This window comes from Austrofundulus limnaeus, unplaced genomic scaffold (genome assembly GCF_001266775.1).
Source record: "Austrofundulus limnaeus strain Quisiro unplaced genomic scaffold, Austrofundulus_limnaeus-1.0 Scaffold43, whole genome shotgun sequence".
NCBI lineage: Eukaryota > Metazoa > Chordata > Actinopteri > Cyprinodontiformes > Rivulidae > Austrofundulus > Austrofundulus limnaeus.
The window spans coordinates 2376782-2395639 of NW_013952445.1; the positions used below are offsets into that span (position 1 = coordinate 2376782).

At 38.3% G+C, this 18858-nt stretch overlaps 2 protein-coding genes across 18 annotated transcripts in view; both read right to left on the reverse strand.

The window, feature by feature from the left end:
* Window positions 1-1466, reverse strand: part of LOC106517014 (calcium-activated potassium channel subunit alpha-1) — a 90009-nt gene extending 88543 nt beyond the window's left edge. For 6 of the 16 annotated variants that reach the window (XM_014007688.1, XM_014007684.1, XM_014007683.1 and 3 more), the window contains exon 1: window positions 636-1465. In XM_014007688.1, coding sequence (XP_013863142.1) covers window positions 636-872 — 237 coding nt within the window. In that variant the 5' untranslated portion in view covers window positions 873-1465. Of the gene's footprint in view, window positions 1-635 lie in introns of all 16 variants that reach the window. The other 10 variants (XM_014007690.1, XM_014007689.1, XM_014007685.1 and 7 more) reach the window with 3 other exon arrangements.
* Window positions 1467-2745: 1279 nt separating this feature from the next.
* LOC106517020 (disks large homolog 5) overlaps window positions 2746-18858 on the reverse strand; it is a 34354-nt gene continuing 18241 nt past the window's right edge. For both annotated transcript variants that reach the window (XM_014007697.1, XM_014007696.1), the window contains exons 16-33: window positions 17705-18649; window positions 14772-14895; window positions 14494-14635; window positions 14080-14201; window positions 13235-13318; window positions 12990-13149; window positions 11054-11216; window positions 10843-10976; window positions 10595-10759; window positions 10330-10513; window positions 8939-9087; window positions 8539-8709; window positions 7548-7747; window positions 7046-7189; window positions 6731-6858; window positions 6337-6446; window positions 4871-4980; window positions 2746-3708 (exon numbers count right to left, since the gene is read on the reverse strand). In XM_014007697.1, coding sequence (XP_013863151.1) covers window positions 3605-3708; window positions 4871-4980; window positions 6337-6446; window positions 6731-6858; window positions 7046-7189; window positions 7548-7747; window positions 8539-8709; window positions 8939-9087; window positions 10330-10513; window positions 10595-10759; window positions 10843-10976; window positions 11054-11216; window positions 12990-13149; window positions 13235-13318; window positions 14080-14201; window positions 14494-14635; window positions 14772-14895; window positions 17705-18649 — 3339 coding nt within the window. In that variant the 3' untranslated portion in view covers window positions 2746-3604. The remainder of the gene's footprint in view (window positions 3709-4870; window positions 4981-6336; window positions 6447-6730; window positions 6859-7045; window positions 7190-7547; window positions 7748-8538; window positions 8710-8938; window positions 9088-10329; window positions 10514-10594; window positions 10760-10842; window positions 10977-11053; window positions 11217-12989; window positions 13150-13234; window positions 13319-14079; window positions 14202-14493; window positions 14636-14771; window positions 14896-17704; window positions 18650-18858) is intronic.

Consider the following 18858-nt stretch of genomic DNA (forward strand, 5'->3'; position numbering starts at 1 on the left):
ATATATATATATATATATTGGGGGGGTTACTGATAAATCAATTTGTTTCATTTGAAAAAAATCAAATTTCCCCCAATTTGAACATGTTTTAATATAAAACCTTTCACCTGAAGAATCGATGTGCATTTGAAAACCAGTAAAAACGAAGTGCACTGTTATAAAAATCACTTGTAATAAATTGGGATGTTCTACCCTGCAAGATGTTTATAAAAGAAGTCTGAATTGTATCAGACACTCTTAAGAGATAAATTTGTTTTGTTTTTAACTGCAGAACAAGTAAGGTTCAATCCATGCAGMAATAAAATCCAGTCAACTGAAACTAATTTCAGCCTTTCCCAGTGGTTTGTGATCGAAGTAGTGAAGGAAGATTTTGTGTTTAACTTGTTTTTATTCTCTCAGATGAATGGGAAGAAACAAAAGGGGGATCCACCAACAAGTGTTAAAACTTTACTGCTTGTTTAGTTTAGGTGGGCCTRAGGAATAAAAAGAGTTTCTTATAGAGTCGTGCTCTGTGCTGTGTGYTGATGGGACCTTAGCACTGATTTAATTACACGCCTGTTTCATTAATTARCTGGTTGGACACGCAGTTGTTACGGACAGCTTGTCAGGAAAAAAATAAAAATTAAAAAACTCACCAAACGTACCTTCTTTTTGGCGTTACAGTGGCAGCACACAGTCCACAGGTACTTGAGGGTTCTCCACAGGAGGATTATGAAGAGACCCCCAAAGAAAGTGACCATGGAGGAGGCTAGGAAAGCCCACCACATCCGCTGGCTGTCACAGGGCATGTCTGGCGAGGACGGGTTGAAAAAACTGGGTCTGGGTATGTGGATCGGAGGGTCCGGGATGAATTTCTCTCGGCTTTTAGCCATTATCGACTTCTGGTCACCTGTCAGCCCCCAATCAAAAAAAAAAAAAAAAAAAAAATCAAGTCAGATTCAGGCGCTTTGGGGAGCTCCGGCCAGCGCCCCCTGATGCCCCGACGGCTCGCGCATGTTTAACTCAGTCTCCTCGCTCTGTTCTGTCCCACCTGCCCCTCRTAAAGCTGTAAAGTTGGGATGGAAGCAGGATGTCGGGAAATATGAGAGAAAAAATAAAAAATAAACTTCAGAAATCAAGATGTCAGTCGTGCGCGTTCGCGCGTCATCCGTTTGATGTGCGCGTAAAAATCACATCATGTCCGAGCACCAGAAAACTGGTTTCTCACAATCATAACGAATACACTGCGGTTGATTTCTTCTTTCAAATGAGTGTGGTGAGGGGGAAAGATGTTTTCTCCCCTCGGGTCGATGATTCACTCACTCCTCCACCTTGTTTTCAGCAGGTCTTCTTCAGCAACGCGCCGCGCGCTGTTCAACGCGCTCCTCGGATTAAAGCTTTTACAAAATAAACAGCCACCAGTCACTGAAATATCAACCAAACAGGCGGTTTCTTGTCGGGTGGTTTCGGTTTTTCCTGCAGCCGCCTGTCACATCATTTGCTGGAAGATGGCAGAGCAGATTTACAGGTAGCAGAGGGGGMGGAGCCAGCAGCAGCAGACGTAGATGCTTCCAGTTATTTATAGGAACGATTCATCAATGGTTTATCACAAACACCTCCTGAAAGTTTATATTCACAGATGTTGAAATCTTCCAACTCAGTCAAACCCCATCCAMTTGCATTAAACTTTCATTTGCGTCTGAATAACTTATAGAAACGTTTCAGTTTTGGAGTGAAATGGTTTAGAATCAGGCATTAAACAAACAAATGGGTTTTAAATAAAAGGTCCAAATGACAACAGCGATGAAAATGGTGCTTTTAAATAACTAGTAAATTGTGTTTGTGGTAAATAAGCAGCTGTAATAAAGTCATAAACGAACATGTTACTCACCTGTAGCGGTGACTTTACTCCCCCTTGTGGACAAATATTTCACAATTTTTTTTATTTATTTTTTTTTTTATTTTGGTACCTTTTAAGTACCATTTCTGGTAGAATTGCCTGCCTTGTCAGGAGAATTGGTTTATAGCAGAAGTTCCCAGCCCTGGTCCTCATGGAACACCATCCTGCATGTTTTAGTTGTTTCCCTGCTTTGACACACCTGATTTGTATTAACAGGTGATTAACAAGCTTCGGAAAACCTGTTGCAGAGCAGAGGAACAACTAAAACATGCAGGATAGTAGTGGCCCTTCAGAACCAGATCCTAATGCAACAAAGGATATTATATTGACTCAGTAATTTACTCAAACAAGGAGAGTGTAATAGAACTAATACTTGTATGTTTAAGCTAGTAATTCATGACATCCTAAAACCTAAAAAAAACTGGATTAAACCATCCTATGACCTAAGTTTTCATGACATGCTGTTCATCTACAGATAGAACGATTAAAGTCAGAACAAGATTTGCTAACAATAATCATTTTTAGATATCACTTGTGTTTATCTTTGTGTTTTCCSTTGACCTTGTATCAAATCTTGCTAAGATGACATAATGGTGTTTGTTAATATATATATGAGGCCTCTCGAGACACAGGGAGTAGTGTGGAGAGACAGTGACAGAGAGAAGCAGAGGCACAGAGACAGGCCAGGTTGTTCTCTGTGTTTCCTGTTGTTACAAAAAAACTCAGCTGATCATCTCACGGAGTACCTTCATTCTTGGACCACGTATTTCTGTCTTTGTTAAATAAATATTGCCATAACAGAGAGAAATGCAATCGACATAATGAATAGTTATTCAGGTTAAAAATAAAAAAACTATGCATACATAAACAATTAAAATTTGTTTTAATGTTTTAGGAATTTCATTTAGAAACAGACCTTATTCCAAGTGTTTCATATTACTTAGTAAAACCTTCGAGCATGAATCAAGAGATACCTGTAACTGTATTTAACTGACAGCCAACCATGAACCATAAATAAAAATATCCCTTCAGACAAAACAAATATATGAACAGAACCAGCAGGACACAAAGTAGTGAAACTAAACCAAACTTGCTGCATGATAATAATTTAAGTGGAGGTGTTATTTTTCAAGAGGAACTTGTAAACTTGGCACAATGTCATGTCTGAAGATTGAAATGGAAAAAATAAATAAACAAAATAAGGTACCATCATACAATCAACAYAAAACTGGAAGGAAGCAATTTTCTCTATAAATAGAAATAATTCTAATAATTAAACAACTACATCAGTATAACAAAAATATATAAGAAATACCTTTCATTTGTTTAGATAAATTAAATGTTAGGAAAATATATTTAAATATAAAAAAGGAGAACATGGTGGTCCACTCCATCTTCACTTCACCAATATGGCCTTCTGTTTTCCACTGGTGCAGGTTTGTCGTGATCCAACACATTCATGCGRCAAAAAAGGACTAAAAGCAGAGCTACTAAAATACGGAGAATAAAACATTCAAGTATTAAATACTAGTGTAAGCAAATCTATCTGTAGTACAGTACATCACTACTGTAGTGGGAATATTGCATCATCATCAGAGCTGATGTTATGTGAGAAAGAAACGGAGGTCAGAGCTTGTCTTCGGTGAACAAATATATTTAGTGTTTCCTACTGTAACAAATATGACTACATGATGTTTGCAGGTGAGCTGTAGTGAGATGAAAGTCTTATGGTGCTCCATCTGGAATCCACAGGACTTTATTCTGTTCCTGCTCCACAATGGTCATGATCTGAGTGCAAACGCTGGAGACGCTGCCTCCTTGGACAACGCCTGCAACACAGTGAGGGTGGGGAGGAATATTTACAGGATGGGTATGCATGGGTAGTATGTATGGCTGAAAGTCTGCCTTCTAGATAARCAGATCTTTACCCATTTTCTCCCTTCAATCTAAATAGTTTAATTATTTTAATATGAGTTAAGCATTTTGAATAAATGATAGAAAATAAAAAAAAATGTTTTAGTAGGTGGTTTACAGTCATTTGAATGAAAAACTGATCTATACAWGAAGCCAGATGATTTACTCTCTCAAGCCACCTAACACTAGCAGATCATAAACAATATTTCCATTTCTCATCAGTGTGGTACATGTGTGGAAGTTGGTCAAACTCCTGTCCTTGTAAAAGGAAAACAAAACACAAAAATAAAAAAGTGGCTTTATGTATGTTCATGGCTTAAACCCTTTCCCCAGAAGCTGTCCACAGTCTCAGTCATTAATCAGCTGGACAGTTGTGTGTTTCAGACAGTTTACTGCCTCAGATATTAAAAAACTTTCACTTTGACCATATATAGCCCACTGTAGATATGTTTACATGGACATAAGTATTCAGAACAAATGGCCAACTGGAATGAAATACATCATGTAAACTATGCAATTGGAATCTTTAGAATTATGAATTTGTAATCCAAATGAGAGGAGTGATTTATGCTGAATGATAGTCCGAATGGCGAGCATGTAAACACTTCTGATCATGTTATTCTGGTTGTGCAAAACTGACCTGACTGCACAAGCGCAACTTATGTCAACCTGAAGCACGTCCGCCTGGCTACATGCTAATATGTCAGAGATACAACATTTCTATTAGAAAAGAGCTCAAAATTATTGAACTTGATGGTTGAAAGTGTAGAAACAGTGTGCAGTAACGTCTCTACTGTTATTAAAACCTGGTGCGGGTCCATTCCAGGTGCTCACAAGACAAACATTTGTTTGCTCCTCAACGAAGTAGAACTTCTTCTGGTTTTTTTTTTTTTTTTTTTTAGGGAACACGTACAACTCTGCATTATATTCTGAAGAGAAGCCTGGTGCATGTAAACGCTCGTCATATTTCATTTCACTTTGTGCCTTTGATTAAATCTAAATGCATTTCAGTCTGATTAAAGTATTTTGCACATGTCAACATAGATTAAACTTGAGTGAGGAGTCATTGCCACTGACCTGTGAAGAAGCGGCTGTATTCCTGCTCTATTTTCTGCGCCGCTTCAAAATGCTCCTTGGAATGTTTCTGAGAGAGTTTATCTCGCAGGTACAAAGGATCCCTCTGCTCTCTAAGGAGAACACATTCACACCTGTCAGCAACTTTTCACACATACAGATTCATTCAAATGTGCAGTAATCCCACAACAACAATCTTTAAAACCACAGTTTGAAATTTTGCAGCTGAATGTTTAATGTAGTTGTGTTGATAAACTAACTTTAAATAAAATCTCAGTTTAAATGCTTCCAGTTTGCTCATCTACATTTCTGCAACCAGTCTGAGGAAGAAGCCTGACTGGAAGTCTTCATGCTCCACAGGAAAGCAGTGACCCAGCCTAGAAACTTTTTATCCCCTCTCCCTGACTTTCAGTCTGCTGTGGTCTGCTGTCACCTCTCAGAGAATAAATAAATAAATAAATAAATAAATAAATAAATAAATAAATAAATAAATAAGAACATAAAGCCTTTGTAAGCTGCTGTGAGCATGTCAGCCACCCCCACCACAAAGTGAAGCCACATGGTCCCGGAGCCCCTCCCAGGACAGCTGGCACTCAGCTGATGACATTGAAGGCCTAGCAGGAATCAATCTACGTTTGTCTGTTTCATAAATTTGCGGAAGAGAATGTGTGTCTGTGTGTTTGTGAGGCCGAGAAAGCCTGTTCCCATTAGATTTGAGTGTGTCTGTGTGTGTTTGTAAATAAAAACTAAAAATAATGATAGGCATCCCAAGGGTTCGGCAGATTTAATCTTCTCATACAATTATAAACGGAAATAGGAGGCATTTTTTGATATTTTAGTATTAGATTATTTATGGCATCTGATCTAATGAGACTGATCAAATCAGGTTTTATCAGTTGGATATATTTATGTGTGGAGAGCAGGATGAATATGATTACAAATGTTCTGCAGCTTCCTGACTGCCTGTCTTCAAAGGAAAAGGAAAGGATAGGAAATTAAAAGTGATGGATTACCAAGCATGAACTATCTTTATATAAAAAAAAAATTAAAAAATGTTTTTGATCATTAACTGACCTTAAGTCCTTTATCTTTATGAAAATAAATAAATAAATAAATACACTGCTCAAAAAAATAAAAGGGAACACTACTGCTAAAAAAATAGAAATAAAGGGAACACTTAACGCACGCTAAGTCCAACTAAATCAAACTTTTGTGAAGCAAATTCAACTCTGTACAGAACAAAGTACTTAATGTGAATATTTCATTGATTAAGATTGGGAGTTAGCGTGCGTTGTTTAAGTGTTCCCTTTATTGTTTTGAGCAGTAGTGTTTCCTTTATTTTTTTGAGCAGTGTAAATAAATAGCATACAAAATGCACCAGTGTTCAAAAAGCTGAGCTTGATGAAGACTTAACTTTAACCTAAGGTGAGAAAACAAAACAAAACGTGCAAAGCCATGGGATCACTCACTTTATCTGCTTGGCATTTTTGTAGCGAATGAATATGATGATTGGGTAGATGTGAACGCTGTGAAGACGTTCGATGGCGTAAGGAGCAATGTCAAGTAAACAGTGACAGTCCTAGAAGAGAATGACAACAAAGAACTGCATAAAAATGGGCAATGGTAAAAGGTTGCAAAAACATGCCAACACAAAGTTAAATTAAATACATCTTTTTAGATTTTAACTGTTCTGGTCAAACATGTAAAATCTTGAAGCAAGTTCTAAAACATGGGAGGCAAAAAAAAAAAAAAAAAAAGATCATTTGTGACAAAAATACAAAACAACACAATTTGCATTGACAACCTGATCCAAAGAGGACACATTATTGGTAAGAAGCACAACACAAATTAATATTGATTTACCTTCTCTGTTATCTCCTTTATTGATGCAACAGTTGTCACGTCGAAATGACAACTCCTCCGTTTGTAGTCGATGAACACACAGTCCTTTACTCCTCGCTCTATTGCCTGCTGAGATGCCTTCATGATTTCTAGAAGGAAATTTAAATTTTAAAAAGTACAACTTTATCAATTTATTTCTCTCCACTTGTCACTTTTTAGTCTAAAAAGAAACTCTTGATGTTCCTAATTAGGTGGTTCTCTTAAAATATCTCCTTTGCAGAGACAAAAACCTAATGACCTTTAGTAAAATCAGACTCATTATGTGTAGAAGCTCACCAGGCAGACAGCGACAGAACTTAGCAGGAGCTTCCTTCACCAGCATGTCCTTAATGGCCTCGACTAAAGGACCCAAGATCAGCACTGCCCTGGGGAACGAGCAGTCCACCTTCTGAACCCGCTGGTACATCAGGCTCGTTCCATCTGAACAGGAAATACAGGAAAGCAAATGACTTGGAAAAAAGTGAGAATGAAGAGATACGGCTGCAATTAATAATCGCAGTTCTCAAACCCAGGAAGGATTCTGTGGACCCAGAAGCAGCACAATCCTATTTCATAACCACATATAAAAGTTCTAATTTTAAAAGAACACTTTGAAGTTATGAAAACTATTCTTTTTTGAAATAGAGCTAATTAAACTTTAGGGAACAGATCCACTTTGCCTACAATTCGTCTCAGTACAAGTAAGAAACACAACTAGTTATATTCTTTTGAAGAAAAGTGAATGAGTATGCGAAGTTATAAGTTTGTCATTAAGCTGCCTCAGTAAATAACTTATTACCTTCTGTAACAGGTAAAGAATCTGTACTTATGGCATCCAGAACCATCAGCTCCTTCCCATCCTTAGATCCACTACGTTTGTGCTTCAGCCTCCGACGGAAGAATGACCTTCGTGCAGCTGCAGACATGGTTTTACTGCTGCCGTTCTCATCTTTCACATCAGCCATGCAGCCATGTCTTCTGTAAAACTCCTGATCCATCCTAGTGGAGATAAAATCAGTGTGCTCGCATAAACTCACTATCAGCATTACCTTCAGGGACAAGAAAGTAATCCTTCATACTAATCAGGAATGGATCAACTGAGAAAGAAATTCAAAATTATGTGCCTGTRAAATGYAATAACCAATAAAAACTAAAATAAAAGAGAACAGGATTGATAGAAACTATCTAGTCTTACAGTTCAAAATACTGAAATTTACAGATCTAGTAAAATTCCAAACCCTTACTTATACAGAGCCAAACACGACAATTTACCTAAAAATATACAAAGTACTTGAAATTTTTGCGAAGGAAGTTACAATTTAAGGGGTATTTGTAAATTCAAAGTTATTGTGTGCACTGTGAGAAAGAGTTTTTGTGTTTCTGTGTGTGGAGTAAAAATGCGGAGTTAAAGCAATTTCTAAACAATTTTTTAAAAGAAAATATAAATAAATTATTTTTATTCATTACAAAGATATGTAAAAATATGACATTAGGCTGTATTAAAAGTATTTGAGACATTAGTGGTTGTATTAAAAAAAGAATCATATTAGTACAAACTGATTAATTGTGAATGGGTGTGATTAAATAAGTATGTACCTTTTCCCACTCCTTTAAAATGTGAGCAATGCCAAAAAATAGTGTAGCAAAAGTTGTGCCTTTTAATTTTAATTATATTTTAAATTTCCTTGTAGGTTCTTCTATTTTTTTGTTTTTCTCATCTTTGCTTAAAATGATTGTCTGCACATAATTAACATGTTCAAAATTAAACAAACAATATTGGTATAACTTACATGTATTTACTTGGAATATGACCCTTTTCCAGCTTCTGCCCACTCTCATCAAGATGCCAGGCCATCCAGAAACCAAAATTCCCATTTGGCAGCGTGTCTTCAACATACAGGATGTCATCTTTCTTAAAGCTCAGTTCCTGCTCTACTTCTGCCACCCGCTCATAAAGCGCTCTAACAAAAGAACAACGGCTTCGGTAAGGTGAACACAGTCAATGCCAACGTCAGAAGTGTTCATCTTTACAAAAAGGATCCAGATGGTGCTTCATATTTGCTTTATGATTCTTTCACACAGTCAAATACTCTAACTAGCTTTGATTTGACGTTTGAATAGATTTATTTGTAAACGGTTCTGAAAACACAATCTGCCTCTTTTCTTTCAAGAGTTTGATGATTTTCATACCTAATAAAGAATCCATCTCCAGGAGTCTCTTTGACGTCAGCGAGACCGTCTGCACAGTTTTGGACCTTGAATGTGACGGTTTCAGCTGGCTTTAACATTTCCAGGTAAGCATCTTCTTTAGTTTTATTCTTCATGCTGATGCCATTGAACTGCAAGGAAACAATTACTCAATTGTTACAGAGGAAAATGAGCTACACACATGGACAAAGTTGTTATTAAATTGTTACCGCTCATTTAATGAAASAAAAACCCACAATGGTCACAGAAACAACTTGAATCTGAATACAGTAATAATAAATAAAGACTGAGACCAAGCTTTGACACTGGGCGGCACATTTCTCTCTAGAATCCCTTGATAGTCTTGAGATTTCATTGTACCCTGCACAGATTCAAGACCCCCTGTGCCAGATGGAGCAAAGCAGCCTCAGAACATAACAGGGCCTCTTTCATGTCTCACAGTAGGGACAGTGCTCTTTTCTTGGTATGCTTTATTTTTCCCTCTGTGAACGTAGAGCTGATGTGCCTTGACAAAAGGTTCCATTTTGTCCATGGACATTGTCCCTGAAGCTTTGTGGCTTGTCAACATGCAGGTTGGTAAATTCCAGTCTGACTTTAATGATTTGGTGTCCTCCTTGGTTGTCTCCCATTAAGTCCACTTTGGCTCAAACAATGAGTGATGGTGCGATCCGACACTGATGTTCCTTGAGCTTGAAGTTCATCTTTAATCTCTGAAAGTTTTTTGGGGCTTTTTTGTTACCATTCGTGTTATCCATCTCTTTGATTTGTCGTCGTTTTTCCTGCGGCCACATCCAGGGAGGTTGGCTACAGTCCCATGGATCTTACATTTCTGAATATGTGCAACTGTAGTCACAKGAACACCAAGCTGCTTGGAGATGGTCTTATAACCTTTACCTTTAACATGCTTGTTTATAATTTTTCTTTCTAWTCTCCTGAGACAACTCTTTCCTTCTCTTCCTCTGGTCCATGTTGAGTGTGGCCCACACCATGTCACTAAACAGGACACTGAGTATCTGTGTAGGCCCACTCACTGATTACAAGATTGTAGACACCTGTGATGCTAATTCATGGACACAACTTGATTTAACATGTCCCTTTGGTTGCATTATTTTCAGGGGTACCATCATTTCTGTCCAGGCCTGTTTCATGATTTTTTTTAAATCTGTTTAAGCATGGTTGAAAAGCCATGTCTGAAATTCATTTGTTCATTTTTATAGAATCTTTCTTTGACAGATTTAAGTTATTTCTGTGACCATTGTGAGGTTTTTTTTCACTAAACGAGGGGTACCAACCCTGTGTGTAGATTAACACAGAGAAAAGGACTTTCTGTATAAAACAATGAGACAGCAACAGAGATAAAACACTTCTAGTACCTCCAGTATCTGATCTCCAGGTAGTAGCCCATCTGGGCTCTTCAATGGACTATCATCATCCAGCATCTCCACAAAGACGCCATAAACGTTTCCCCCACAAATCTGAATCCCCAGTTCTGCGTGAATCCTCTTCTTCCTCACTAAGCGAAGTTCTGCAGCCCTGAGTGAAACTGAACCTGGAAGCCTAGAGAGCAACATGACTTTCAGTTCCCCAGTTCATGCAACATGCATTTTGATTGGTTTTACTAACAAAAATAAAATAAACCTAAAGGAGCTGTGAGGACTTGTGGCAGGAGTTGTCCGCCTGGATGGAGGAGTCATGGTGCCCTCATCCTGCTCACTGAGGTTATCAACAGCAGAGTGATTGTCCGGGCTAGGAGCTACGCTGTCTTGGGGAGTCGGCTGGTTGCTGATGGTCTCCATTTGAGAGCTAAGAAAAACAGCAATTAGATTAAATTTTGTCAATTTACTTAAAAAGCTTATGAAATTATTAGAAACAATACGGAACTTTACCCTGAACGAGAATGATTCCCCAGCTGAAACATGTGAGGGTTATACTGGGCCAAAATGGTGACCGTGTCACACTGCTGTCCGATCACCAGCCGTGCCTGCTGCTCGTTGGCATTTCGAAGATTGATTCCGTTAAACTGGAATCCATATTGTGTTATTATAAACAGAAACGATAGGCCTCAGTGTGAAGTTCAGGTGAGGGTGGCTGTCTTACCTCGAGCAGCTGGTCTCCATACTCTAATCGAGCTTGATGAGCAATGCTGCCTGGCGTSACTTTCGATACAAATACTCCACCGTTTTCTCCACTCACTATGGAGATTCCCAGCGGCTCTGCTCCTTTCTGTACCGTCACATTGCGTGGCTCCCCCAAGAACGGCCTTAGAGAACAAAAGAGCATTCACTTACTTGTAGTGTTTGTCATTTGTTTTAAATACGGCTGCCAAAATACAGAAAACACATTTAATTGTAAAAAGGCATGATTGCTTGCAGCCTTGTCTCAAAAAAGTTTGAAGGCTAAAATTATTAACACTTGTGGAAAATTTATTAAAATAATTATTTTTCTAAAATGAAGTGAATAGTTCTATATTTGTTAAATAGCTYCAGAAAAGCCTRAATATTAAAGTCTTAAACTTTAAAAAGAATRTGGTGAWTGATATRAAACTGTTGGGAATAGAAAGCAGAATTACTAATGAATTTGTTCAGAAGTCCCACTTTGATTTCTAACTTAAGATGTTTTTGTTAACACCCTGTCATAGATAATGAAGCAGACCGAGATCAAGGCTTTTAAAAAGCAACTCAGCTTTTTGATTTTGGTTTTCTTTAAAAATGATAATCACTGAAAACTCAAGACCAACAGTCCAAAATTATAATAAAATAAACTGCACATTTTTTATATCAGTTAACATAACTTTGAATCAAAATATTCTAAGCAAAAATATATTTATTTTTGACAGGCATCTTTGCTTTCACACTGAACAGGAGAAATTTGTTATTTCCACCTTAATTTAATAGATTCTATGCTTGTCCTTTCCCACCATTTACTTACACAGAACACAGGTAGCCTGGGTCAATCACCTAACTCAAGCCTTCATATAGTTTTGGAGCAGATCGAGCAGAATGCTTTGTTTACACTGAGCGTGTACCTGCATTTCATCTTTCCATATCAGTATATTTGGAAAACTACCAAACTCTTTCAAACTGCATCATTTTATATAGTTCAGGGAAACTTTTGTTTGATTTTATACTTTTCAATAAGAACCTTTAAAAAGTTTGACAGAGAAAAACAAAAATATATAGATCTTTGCTTTAAGGAAAACAGCTGCAGTGCAATTTCAAATCGCTTCTGATATCCATTAATAAATCTGACAGCACACATTTTAAAAGTCATTTATTATACAGCAAGATTATAGCTTTACAATCTCTCTATGGTAAATTACATTTTATGAGTCATTCAGTATAAAGATTGATTGCCATTTACTTTAAATAAAAAAAGGTTCAAACACCATTCAGGAGCTGTGCAGAACAAGTGCACTCTGAAATCCAACTCTGTGTCATGCAATTATTCTAAATTTAACATCATCTTTAATAATTAACATGCAGAGAGATTAGAGATGATGACTTAAAGGGAAACAACCATTTCATTATTAGGGCAAATTTAACATTCAAATTAATCATGCACCAGTGCTGCTAAATAGAGCAGAACATATCATTTTATACTTGCAGAGCGAACAAAGAGTATTCAGAGAGAACTCTGTAATTCTTGAACTGATTGCATATTCTATTTGTGCTACAAGTAGCTTGGGACGAACCTCAAGCTCCTCAAGGAGAAGAACTTAGGCTTTTGTGGACGTCTAACAGAAGGAGTGTAGAAAGAGAGAAATCTGAGAAGCAGATAAAAGAAGAAACACACTGATTGCCTGAAGTTGCAGAGAATATTTCAGGTTATAAAGATGAGTAGCAGACAAGACATAAGCAAGAATAAATTTATAAAAAGGTGAGTCAGCATTGTGACAGTTTGAGATGAAGGGTGATAGATTTGTTTACTGCAATCCAAGCACTTTGTCACAATGAACCAGACAAGGACGTGGAAAAAAAACATGTCATGCTTTGCTGAATGATGACATGAGGATGCAGACAAGACGCTGGCTTACCCGTCCCTCCTCCTGTCACCARCTGGAGCAGGACTGACTGATATCCTGGGCTGAGAGGAAGTGGAACTTTGTGATTGGCTGCTGGAGAAAGATGACGTGTCCAGGTTGACAGGAGACATCGGTGGCGTCAGGCTGCTACACTCTGAGTGTGAAAGAGAGCCTGGAGTGAAGATAGAAACAAGCGTTAGTGTCATTTACAGCAGCAGCATTCAACAACAGGTGATATAATCCAAACAAATCCAAACCTTTGTCTGACCCAGCAGGGCGAGGGTAACGAGCTGGAGGGATCTTAATGCGTTCTGCATGAAACTGTAAAGTACCAGGGGAGCCTAGAAAAAAAGTCAAATGGAAAATCTGTTCATGGGTCAGTTTTMCCACAAGAGGAAAAACGGCACAAATTGTATTTACCCATGTGGGAACAGCAATCCTTACTAAAAATGGCAGAGCTTCTGTCACTGTCATTTTCATCTCCTGAGCTGATTCAGATCAGTTTTAYTATTTTTCATCTCATGGTTTGTCCTACATTATCTAAACCTAAACACTGACTAAATGTGTAAATGTAGTTTCTCTTTTCTTTACAAACAAGTAGATGCAGGTAGCAAATTAATGCAGCCCTTGAGCTTCAAACCTCTTGCAAAAACAAAAACAACCTTCCTGTGTTTGCTGAATGTAGTTCTATTTAAATCCAGTGGTCCATATTGTTTTAAAATCTTTAGCATTCAGGATCAATCAGTTAAATCAGCTGACAGACTTTGTGAAACTCCCGACCCAGCTTTATACCACTTATTTCCATTTACAACACGATTTCTCTAGGTTTAAAATTGCAGATTTTCTTTTAAGTGAGACAGATTAATACTAGAACACACTGTGACAATAAAGAAAGTTTACAAGAAAGATGTGTCATTTGGACAGATAGTGCAACCTGGATATTATAAGCATGTCCAAATACTACTTTAAGAAAAAATAATAATAAAATGAAAAATTAAATAGTGATTTTGTTGTTAAAATGAACTGACCAGTTTTTAATTGCCATAACATTTGCAGGATATTTTAAACAAGTTCTGTTTGAAAACTAGGACACCATACATACTGAGCCTGGCTGTAGAGGGCAGTGAGTTAGTGCTGTGTGGTGGTTGGCTGCAATTGGTCTCAGTCAAATCTCCATTGCGCTTATGGCTGAGGTCCAAACTAAGGGGTCCATGATTCTGGGGGCTAAAAATGGAAAAAGAGGCCTATGTCAGTCCCCCGGCAATCAATTATTCAACCCAGAGCAAGATATAATTTGCTTCATGCCATCTGTTCATGGGATCTGGGGAACAGTGGACACTGCAGCACAACAGATTTTGGGCCTTTTTTTTGCACAGTTATTTTTTACAATAAGATATGAATAGATGTGAGTCATAAGACCTTTTATGACAAGTCTTAAATGTTTGCAAAGCAAAAAGGTCCATTAGGTGAACAATAAAAACATACATTTAGCTTAAAAAACAAACAGGCAGAAAACCTGTGTGAATGCAGATGGATCCCCGAGCTAAGTACTGAAGGACAGTTGTTGGTTTGAACCTCATGGCTCCAGGCTGTATAAACTGGATTCCTCATGGCAGCTGCCACAGCAGGACACTGTGYTAAACGTCGTCGTGGTGGGTCTTCAAAAAATAAATAAATAAATAAAATGATAATTATAACCACAGAGTTAGACTTGATTTCTAATTTACTTTGTCTGATAAATGCACTCTTGTTTAAATGCAAATCAGAGCACGTTAGGATGTGCAGACGACTCACGTGCTGAGACGCTGATGCAGCTCGAGGGTGCAAATTGCATGCTGTACCGATTAGTTCTCAAAGGAGAGAAGCGTAACAAGTCCACTGGCTCTGGGGAGTGCTCATCATTAGAGGAAGTTTGTGTCTGGAAGAACCAAACAAACACCAAAAAACACTTTATTTTTGTTATATTCAAACCACTCTAAAAATTAAGTAATCCAGTTTATCCAAAACGGCTATCATGGAGTGGTTAGGGAGTCATCCTGGAACYGGAACGTCACTGGTTCGATCCCCCATTCCAGCAGTCTCAATCGTTGTGTCCTTGGGCAAGACACTTCACCCACCCTGCCTACTGATGRTGATCAGAAGGTCCGGTGGCACCAGTGCATGACAGCCCCACCTCTGTCAGTGTGCCCCAGGGCAGCTGTGGTTACAATGTAGCTTACCACCATCAGTGTGTGAATGGGTGAATGCCTGAAGTGTAAAGCGTCTTGGGGTTCATGTGGACTTGATAAGGCATTATATAAGTTCAAGCCATTTACCATTTTACCCAGTGGTGGGCACCAGTTCGCTAAAGTGCAAATCCACTAATTGCGGACGTAAACATTTGGTTTGCGCTTTAGCGGTCTTACAAATTTTTATAATTCATAAGYGGATTTGCGCTTTTTAAAATTTAAATTGCAGTTACGCTACTAATTATCTACCGGTCATCATTATCTTGAACAGCRGAAGGTATGGCTGTCAGGACTCACAACACATGCGATCCATCCAACAGCTCTCCTCCCAGGTGAACACTATTTTTGGGAAGGTATACGTCCTTCCTGACTGTCACTTTGGGTCACGGTTCAGTCGGTTCTCATTTTAGTACGGTAGGTCAGCTTTGCAAAACATTTTTGCTGGGAGCAATCTAAATTATTCATATGGCTTCTGTTAAATTATAATAAACATAGTGCAAAAGACAATATTCAGTAGCCAGCAGGGATCCACATTTTACAGACATTTCCCACAATGCTTTGTGTCTGCTTACGTAGCACTGCAGGAAGGCAAGGTTTAGTACACTABTACTCCCTGTCCCAGCAAAAATAGTAAACTTTTGTAACCCATACTAAAATTTTGTATGTATTGATTTATTTTAATTTACAATCGGGGCTCCCTTTTTAAAAAAAATAAAGTTTAAACGCTGGAGCTCAATACTTGACGTAATTGGTCGAAGCAATGGGGTTATAGATTTMTCCTGACGAAGACTGGCATTTAGTGCTCAACTGGAGCAGCTGCAACTACATGGAAAATGTCCTCATGCATCTCAGTAAYCCAGRTARATAAAAATCAAATAGAAAAAATAAGTAGRAYGGGTTCTTCTTTAGTGAAACGTTTCATCTCTCCTCCAAGAGACTTCTTCAGTCTGATGAGTTTCAGGTGAACTGGAATCCAATGGAAATGTAGAAAAGTGTGTAAAAGTGTTTATATTTCACCCCAAATCCATTTTCATTTCTCAAGTACCGGGTATATTTGCTTTTCTTAGTTCATTTATTGTATTTTATTTTGGTGGGGAAGCTTTTATTTTATTACTTCACGTTACCGCAGTGATTGACGCTGCCCTCTTCAGTTAGCGCTGAGCTGCGCTGGAGAGAGGTGGGTGTGTCGAACTGTCTTCAGTTTGTGTTAAAAATGTTAAATACAGTATGTCCTAAAATTTTAAGTTTGCTGAACTCACAACTTGTTTTATATTATTTTAAGATGTTTTATGTCTGATACAGCACTGCACTGAGTGTTTAATTCCCACGTTGGTGATATTTATCAAGTTTTACAATGTCAGAATGATTTTTTTCCATTTGTTGTCAAAGGTGTGTGTGGGGAATCCTGAACACTAAGATTGCTGTGCTGAAAATGTTTTTGTTTTAAACAGGTATGTGGGTTTTATTTTCTTCTTTCATGTTAACTGGTTGTTAAATTAATGTATTTTCATATATGTTTGAATTACCATATGATTTTTATTGTTGTAAATTCAATTCGAAATATATAAAATTGTAACTGTTAGAATTTTATTTAAATAATTTTGACTAAATGGAGATTGTGTTTTATTTGTAAACATTTGAGAGAATCTTTGTTAGCCTTATACACTTTTGTCTTGAGTTAGCGCTGAGCTGCGCTGGAGAGAGGTTGTGTKTGGGGAACGATGAACACGCTGAAAATGTTTTTGTTTTAAACAGAATAAATCTGCCCTGTCGGCTGCAACTCCTTCATGGTCCTCGCCTGATGACTTTTTGGCCAAAACGCATACAACGCAGAGTAACCTACCTCCAGATGATCAAACTGAAGTCAGTTACAGAAACATGGAAAACTAAAATCCAAGCTCTTATTTTGAAGGAAAGATACTAGTTTCCTGTTCTCCATGCTTTCGTTTCTCATCACAAAAGTACCCAGAATGCACCGCTTCAGTTTTCCAATAGTRTTTTAAAATTACTTTATTGATGCTTCTTTAATGAAAAATCCACAAACAAAAGAAAAAGACAAAGAAGCAGCCGAAATAGCAATCCTCAACAAGTTTTTAATTTTAACACCCAGGAGCCAAAGTTCTGTTTCAGGAAATCAGACCCCCAGCATTCGGCAGTTGTAAAACAAGCTGTACAAGAGTTCATAGACCACTAGTGGCCAGCATTGTACATCTATTGTACACGAATTGTAGCCAGCTAGAAATTGTCAAATTGAACACGCGCATTTGAATTAGCTTCTGCTAATATTTCTACTGCATAAGCGGTTTTGAAGTTGCGGACCTAAATATTTTCATAAGCGCTTTAGGAATTGCGGAGCTAATTTTTGAATTAGTGCTGCCCACCACAGATATTACCGTTTACCATGAACAGGTGTGTATTTTTTAAATGCTTAATAAGCATCATTGTGTTTGTTTACTGGATGCACTTTTATCAAACCAATGATTTGGGCCTAAAACTTACCTGCATGGGAGCAGGGATGTGTAACGGAGTCATGTTTCGTCGTAGAGCTGGTGCTGATTTTGGCCGGTACCTCCTCTTTTCTTGCACGTCTGCCCTGCGACGACTTCCTTCATCCTCAGTGTGTTTCTTGGGGCCGTTCTTGATATTTTCTTGAGGAGGGTTGATGTAATAGAGCTGGTTCCCCACCAATCCCTCATCCTGTGGGCTTGTGCTTTGAGCCACCGAGGCTGGAGGAGTGCCATTGGTGATGGTAGAGTCAGACGCAGAGCTGTTCTGTTGACGATGTTTAAATTTAAATGAGTCGCTCCTGGCAGGTGGGGTGGGAGGGGTCTGAGCAGKGTCAGACACGGAGCTTTGTGGGGAGTGCTTGGATATTTGTGACATGTAGTCCAGGTGAGGTTTTGCCTCAGGCCTCCTGAAAGCAGCCACATCAAAGATGGACTTCCTTTGTTTGGGTTTTTTAAAAACCGACAGYGGGTTCGCTTCAGTAATTGAAGCTCCCACTAGGACTTTTGGCCATGTCCCTCCACCAGCCGTCGGTGGAAAACTCTGCCCTCCGTCTCCAGACGACTGMGTAGAGCTTCCATCAGTGAGAACAGGGGTGAAGGTGAGGGGATGAGGGCTGAGATCCTGCCTCCGGTAACAGAGAGCTGGATGCGGCTCTGAAGGACTGTGGGAGGTGGAAACAGAGCAGGTGTGCTGGGAGCTGTGAGAAAWGGTCTTGTGGTGGGAAAGAGAGCTGCAACCACTGCTGTTTTCCAARGAATCACATGCGTCTCTGCACACTTCCTCTTCTCTGCTGCAAACATCAGTTTGAGTTGAGCAGTTGTGCTTAGAGTTCCTGCAGATCCTGGTGTGGATTTCACCTGACTGGAGCCGCAGAGTCTTTTCTGAGTCCCTCAAAGTTTCAAATAAATTTTGTCCAGAACAGCTTTGTGAGAGAAACTGTCAATTTGAGGTAAATAAGTTATTTCATCTTTATTTAATCTAAGCACAAAATAATACAGAGGATTTCAATGCATTTAAAAGCAGATCAGTATTGTTTTACTCAAATCATCTGTGGTCTTTAAAATTTTAAATAAAACTGAGTATCATTAGCAGCTTCACAGCAAYTACATAAAAATAATAATAATAATAATCTTTTTTGTAATGTC